This window comes from Balaenoptera acutorostrata, chromosome 5 (genome assembly GCF_949987535.1).
Source record: "Balaenoptera acutorostrata chromosome 5, mBalAcu1.1, whole genome shotgun sequence".
NCBI classification, from domain to species: Eukaryota; Metazoa; Chordata; class Mammalia; order Artiodactyla; family Balaenopteridae; genus Balaenoptera; species Balaenoptera acutorostrata.
Genome location: NC_080068.1, coordinates 117,643,620 through 117,651,007, shown reverse-complemented (window position 1 = coordinate 117,651,007; position 7,388 = coordinate 117,643,620). Strand labels below are relative to the sequence as shown.

General features: G+C 40.8%; 1 protein-coding gene across 1 annotated transcript in view; it reads left to right on the top strand.

The window, feature by feature from the left end:
• Window positions 1–462: 462 nt before the first annotated feature.
• ARSJ (arylsulfatase family member J) overlaps window positions 463–7,388 on the top strand; it is a 66,556-nt gene continuing 59,630 nt past the window's right edge. The window contains exon 1 of the mRNA XM_007191060.2: window positions 463–2,254. Within this exon, the coding sequence (XP_007191122.1) occupies window positions 1,854–2,254 (401 nt within the window). The 5' untranslated portion in view covers window positions 463–1,853. The remainder of the gene's footprint in view (window positions 2,255–7,388) is intronic.

Below are 7,388 nucleotides of genomic sequence, written 5' to 3'. Positions count from 1 at the left end.
TGGCTCTTGGCATTAATTGCTTCCCCCTACAGATACTATAAATCCCATTCCTGTCTTTGAGCAGGGATTAAAAACAGGACTCTAGTAAAAGCGGGCATATCTTCACAATCAGGACAAGCTTTTGCTTTACTCCACATAGTTATAAAAAAAAAGGGGGGGGAACAAAGTTCCCCGAATTTCTAGATGGGAAATGGTGGTTTCTGTACTGCAGGAGTGCAGACCGGCCTCGTGGTTCCTGAGGGTGAAATGTGTAACTCCTCTTCCTCCCCGTGTTCTTGGCTGGAGGCACGCTATGGGTAAGTTTGTGGAAATGTAAGGAGAAGGCGATTTCAGTATCTTCGTGTAGAGAGACGCTAATGAGGAAGTCAGGCTGTAAAGGCCAGCAATAGGGAAAGGGAATTCAACTTCACTTGTAGTCGAGACTGTTAAAAAAAAAAAAAAAAAAAAAAAGGAGGCGGGAATAAAAGAAGTAGGAAAAATTGGGGGGAGGAGAGAGAGACTAGAAAAGGAAAACCAGAAGAGGAAGGAAGGAGTGTTATCTACGGAATTTGTTGTTTCTCCCGCTCTTCCTCTCTCACTCCCTCCAGAAGCTAGAAAAAGTTTGCATGCACAGCATTCGGAATGGGAGAGCGGGCTCTTGATTTGCAGACCCGTGAGGAGAAGCGCCCACTTCACCCTTCCCCGTTCCCGCCGCCGTTTTCCCCCTCTCCGGAGGATGGAGGGCAGTCTTCGAGACCCAGGGAAGCGGTAGCCCAGGCGGAGCCCCCTGGATCCAGCAGGGCTCAAACAGCGGGCAGCTCTCTCTCCGGCAAAACCTCCCCTCCCTGCTCCCTCCTCCTCCCGAAAAGGAAAAAGATCGAACCTCTAAACCGGCTTTACCCCTCCCCCTCTTCCTGGGGGAGCTAAAGCAGAGAGCACCGTTCTGTGATTCACTGGAGAGAAAAGAGGGTGGAGGCAGCAAAGAACTCCGAGTGCCAAAACTAAGTAAGTTTTCTGACAAAACGCACGCAGCTTGCGGCGCCTCTGCCGGGCCACCAACCCCACGGAGACCAAGTGAGCTTGGCGTGGAGCGTGCACGGGGTCAGGGACCCACTTCGGTCCCCGTGCGCTCCAGCAGCGGAGAGAAGGAACCGCTGCTCGAAGTTCCTGCGGAGAAGACGTGGTCAGCGGTGGAGGGAGATCAGTAAAGAAAGCGGACTGTTTTTGTCATTTCGCCGCCTGGTGAGTGTCGGGGAGATTGGCAAACGCCTCGGAGAAGACCGAGAGAAATAGCTCTGGAAAAGTGGAGAGAGTGATTCGGAGCCCGGTTCACTGCATGCTGCTTGTTATCTGCATGGGTTAGAGCTCTTTTTCGGCGGTTCCACTTCCCAGGTCTTTCCAGGTGACGGGACTGCCGGACCTACGGTCGACCTCGCAACCATCGGTGCGCGCGCCTGCCGAAGAACCTCACTCCTCCGCCTCGAGGGCGAAAAGTTCTGGCCACGAAAAGTTCCTGCCCAAGGTGATTATCAATTCCTTACTTGATTTTTTTTTTTTTTTCTCTTGAGAACCTTTGGGTGGAGGCATTAACTTTTTGTGTGGAAGCTACTTTGGGGAGCGAGGAGGAGAAAGTGCGATTTGATGGAGAAAAGCGACTCCTTGTTCTCCCACACGTTCCATCCCCTAAGCCACCACGTGTAGAAGATTAAAGTTGTTGGACGTGTTGACAGCTGAGAGGAGCACGGACTTCCTTCTAGGTGGAGACCCTCCACCTCCACCGCCTGTTGGTTCTACCCCTCCTGCGTGCATGTGTGCGCCAGCGGCGGCGCGCGGTGCGTTGTTCTGCCTTGGAGTTTCAGCTGGGACCAGAGTGAATGGCCCCCAGGGGCTGCGCGGGACCTCCGCCTCCGCCACTTCCTTCGCAGGCCTGGGTCTGGCCCGGAAAGATGCTAGCCATGGGGGCGCTGGCAGGCTTCTGGGTCCTCAGCCTCCTCACCTACGGTTACCTGTCCTGGGGCCAGGGCTTGGAGGAGGAAGAGGAAGGGGCTTTGCGACCTCAAACTGGAGAGAGACCGGAGCCCAGCATAACTACCATCTCCCAGCCCCATCTCATTTTCATCCTAGCGGATGATCAGGGATTTAGAGATGTGGGTTACCACGGATCGGAGATAAAGACTCCCACTCTTGACAAGCTTGCAGCCGAAGGAGTTAAACTGGAGAACTACTATGTCCAGCCTATTTGCACACCGTCCAGGAGTCAGTTTATTACTGGAAAGTAAGTGTTACTGCTTCATATATTTATTCCTTGGAGATATATTAAGCACTTAATTATGATCCAGCTCCTAACTTACTGGAGTTGCAGAAGATATGGGGAACTAAATGTATGAATGAGTGAATGAATGAATGGATCAAATGCATTTAGTTGTGGTGGGAATTAAAATGGACGTCCTCTTGATGATCTTGAAAGTCTCATCACTAGTTTAGTCTCATTTTCCTTACTCTCAGAGCCTAATGTGAAGGGCCTTCAGAGTTTTAAAATGAGATCAGAACTTGTAAACTCCCACCTACCAACCAGAGGTCTCCAGAAGTGTTCTCCTTTTCTAAATCTATTTTGGCTTTTGAGCATGTTCAGATTTTGTTTCAGGTGTCACAATAGAATTCACAGTCACCATCATTGATAAGAAAAACAGATCAAAATTTTTCTGGACTCTTGGTTTATTCTTTTTTTTTAAATAAATTTATTTATTTTTATTTATTTTTGGCTGCGTTGGGTCTTTGTTGCTGTGCACGGGCTTTCTCTAGTTGCAGCGAGCAGGGGCTACTCTTGGTTGCGGCGCATGGGCTTCTCATTGGGGTGGCTTCTCTTGTTGCAGAGCATGGGCTCTAGGCGCACGGGCTTCATTAGTTGTGGCACACGGGCTCAGTAGTTGTGGCTTGCAAGCTCTAGATCGCAGGCTCAGTAGTTGTGGCGCATGGGCTTAGTTGCTCTGCGGCATGTGGATCTTCCCGGGCCAGGGCTCGAACCCGTGTCCCTTGCATTGGTAGGCGGATTCTTAACCACTGTGCCACCAGGGAAGTCCCTCTTGGTTTATTCTTAAATCTAGGACTGAATAATCAAAGCCACAGGTAATCACAGAGAGAAGGGGGGCCAAAGAAACGTATGGAAGGCAGTGTAAAATCTGACCAGTGCACATGTGACTCTATTTGGGTCTTTGATAAGTAATTTTCTCTTACAAGATCGCTAAGGAAGGCAATGTGTAATTACCAGGGTAGTTCTCAAAATGGGAGAAGATAACAGTTGTAAATGCTCAGCATGAGTTAAACTTCATCTGAAGTTTTCTGCTGCTCCTCACACATCTGGGAATTTTCTGATTAAGAAAAAGCAGATTATTAGGATGCTTAAGTAAGTGTTTTTAGTATTATCGTTGCTTTGCTAAACAGTTAAATATTCTACTTAGGGTGTTCACTCATTTTCACATTTTTACTCTATCCTGTCAGAATGTAGGTTACTATGACTGATTTGCATGTCCAAATTCAGCCTGTGGAACTGAGATAAACTAGGAGACGCAGAGGTCCAGCTGCCACTGGACAGAGGTAGAAGAAAAGCCTTAGTGGTTTCAGTGTATAAGTCTTGTGATTTCAGTTCCAGGGGACCCTTGCTTCAGTGAAGTTGTTCTTGGAATTGGATCCTATAAGAGTAGCCAGTATCCATTGGAAAAATAAAGACGATTTTGTAGGAATCTCTGTGTTGCAGAGACTTTTGCTTAATACACGATTTCTACTGCTTAGCAAACTGTCACAAGTTAGCATCACCGCCAGAAAAGAAAAAAAAAACAGTCCTTTTCTCTCTTCAGTGGGAGAGTAAAGAAGACTCACTGTACTTCAGAGTCATTTTAAAGGTTAATTGTGGCATCAGAAAGTCAAGGGCATTTGGTATTTTTAAAGGAGAAGATTGTTGGCTGGAAAATAACAAGTCCATTTGATGGCCTGTGGGTCAAGTTCTTCATGTCTAATCCAAACACTCTTATATTTGGTTTATGAAATAAATGAGTCATAAAGGCTCCCTGAACCTCTTAAACTAAATTTATAGAATTTAGATTTATTCAGATAGCCAAGAGTAATTGAAAAACATAAAACTAAATTGTATGAATTTATCTTTCACAATAGAACATTTAAGAATTTTCACTAAAGAAGTTCTTCTTTAGTTTCTAAACATTATCTTGCACTGATAAAATATCTAGGTTTTATCCTTTAATCTTTATGTTAATACATGAAGCAGACATGAGAGTGGAAATAAATCCTCAGTTTTCTTTGCTGTCAAAGGTTGACTCTCCTGTCTTTTCAATGCAAACATCTCATGAGAAGATTTATTCTCCTTATTAAAATTTTCTGTTCAGTGTAATAAGTTGTGTAACTGTTTTATAGACAAAAATTTCAAATAACTACTGTGATTTGACTTAAATTTCTGTTTGAATTAAACAGTTGAAGACATTTGCACTTTCAGTTCTCCTTTTAGACAAATTGCTGGAACCTTCCTTAAATGAACACAGATGTAAGAAAGAAAGTGGTTATGGAAGCCTAGTTCTGGGTCTAATATTCATAATGCAAGCCCAGATAATGTGGTCATTTGTCCTCTCCATGAGTACATATCTATGATTTCTGGATCCTCTAAAGTTAAAAAAAAGCAATAAAAATGTAAATGGACTGAATTATATTAAGGGAAAGAATAGGTTATGTGGAATATGATAGAATTCAAATATCTTCACATTTATAAAGAAAGAGTTTTAAGTGATTGAAGCTGGCACTACTTTTGATACTATTAACAAAACAATCCTCCCTTTATATTTTGCTGGAGTCAAAATGTAAGAATCTATTCCCTTATACTGCACAAATCTATAATAAATTCCAGATTCTTTAATAATTTATGTCATATCAGTCTGGCAATATTGAACATAAGCCAGCCTGTCAATAAGCATTCATTGTGTGTAGATCCCTATATCGGAACTGTGAGGAACAAATAAGTAAGCCCTAATCTCTGGACAGTGATTCTCAAATTTGTGCAGAAAGAATGAGCCAAATGGTAGTAGCTAAAGTGCAGATTTCCAGGCCCAACCAATGACTCAGCTTCAGTGGTCTGGGGGTGAGCTCAGAAATTAATAGTAATTTAACAAACGCGTCAGGTTATTCTAATAATGGTACTAATATAAATTGAGTGTTAGTATTAAATGCTAGCATCTACTGAGCAGTTCCTGTGTTCCAAGATAATGCATTTTTATCTCATTTAATCTTTACAACAATTCTGTGAGGTAGTTACTATTGTTATCCCCATTTTAAATAGTTGTGGCAGTAGATTCCAAGAGAGGTAGTGGTGCAGAAGTTCTGTACACTGGGCTTTGAGAAACAACACTGTAGGTGTTCAAAGTTAGACTGGTAATATAAAGTTTGATTGAGAAAGCAGCTGCCTACATTTGGTTTATTTCAAAGTAATTTTTTCACCTTTTTTTAAAAATAGTTTTTCAAATAAAGACATGTAGACATGACATCATTTCTTCTTAAAAGAGAATATAGTGAAGGCCTCAGAAAGAGAATTATGAGTTTTGCAAAATTTAGATGTGTTTCATGCAGACTTTAGAGTTGGAAAGATTGGCAGTCTGAGCTGAATTCATGTCTTGGGCAATAATTTTGTGTTTTTACTATTTTGTTATTCATTTTTCCCGCTTGAAATACCATGATCATTTTTAACAAATGCAAAGGTAACTCAAATAATGTGTATTTGTAATAGGATATTTGATAAATTAATTTCTTTTTACAAACAGCCCCTGCCCCTTACCAAGGGTAATCACGCTCCCAGTTTCTAACACCTTAGATTAATTTTGCCTGTTTTCAAACTTCATATAAATGGAATTGTAGAGAAGGTATTTTTTCATGTCTGGCTTCTTTCTCTTAACACTATGTTTGTAAAATTTATCCATGTTGTTGCCTGTAGATATAATTCATTTATTCCAATTACTGAATAGTGTTCTTTTATATAAATATACTGTAATTTATTCATCCATTCTGTTGCATGACATGGGTTGTTTCCAGTGTTGGACCATTATTAATAGTGCTGCCGTAAACATATTTGCAAATGTTTTTTGGTGAATACAGGTGTACGTTTCTCTTGGGTATCTATCAAAAAGTGGGATTACTGGATTATTGGGATGTGTATGTTCAGTTTTTGTAGATACTGTCCAGCAGTTACCCAAAGTGGTTCCACCACTGTACACTCTCATTAGCAATGTGTGGAAAGTTCTATTTGCTTCACATCATTGCTAACATTTGGCATTGTCTTTTTCATTTTAGTCGTTCTGGTTGTTATGCACTGGTATACCATTATGGTTTGTTTTGTGTTTCCCTGGTTACTAAAGAAATTGATCATCTTTTCATATTTTTGTGGATTATCTGGATATCTCCTTGTATCCAATTTTTTTGCCTATTTTTCATCAGATGCTGGCTTTTCCTTATTGATTTGTGGCAGTTATTTTTATATTCTATTCCTTTGTCAGATATTTGTATCGCAAATGACTTCTCCCATTCTGCGACTTGCTTCGTCACTCTCTTAAAAAAGTTTTTTGATGAACAGAGGGTTTTAATTTTATTGTAGGCTTATTTATAATCTTTTTCTTTAGGTCCTATTTGAGATATCTTTGACTAAATCATGATCATGACAGTGGTCTTTTTTTAAGTTTTATAGCTTTATTTTTCTATTTACATCTATAATTCATCTGGAATTAATTTCTAATATGGTATAAGTTAGGATTCAAGCATATTTTTTCCATATGTAAATCCATTTGATCCACACTATTTATTAAAAATGTCATACTTTCTCTACCTCACTACAGTGTCATCTTTTTCATAAATCAGATAAATGTACATGTTTGGGTCTGTTGCTGGACTCTATTCTGCACCATTAGTCTCTTTGTCTATTCTTGTGCCAATCCTACATTCTCTTAACTACTATAGCTCTATAATAAATATTGATATCTGGAATGTTCTTCTTCCAAAATGCTTTAGCTATTCTTTACCAGTTCACTCACTTTAATATGAAAGAAGGGAGGGTATGGATGTACACATTCAAAGAGATTGAAAGATTTGGTTTTGGAGAATATGAGGTAGTTCTCTTCTGAATTATTCTACTTTCTAAGTGAAATAACAAATGAGGTCATTAGATGAGAATGAGGATCTTAAGGTTTAAAGACAGAGACAGAAAATATTCTAGGAAAGGGAGAAAGTGAATTAAGTAGGGCAGTGCTGTAAAAATATTGGGCAACAATGAGAGCCCATCTGAGATTTGTGGTCATAAATTTAAACAGAGACCAGTCATTGCTTGTTTTTCTCGCGCCATGTTCAGGTACTTGTGTGCAGAAGAA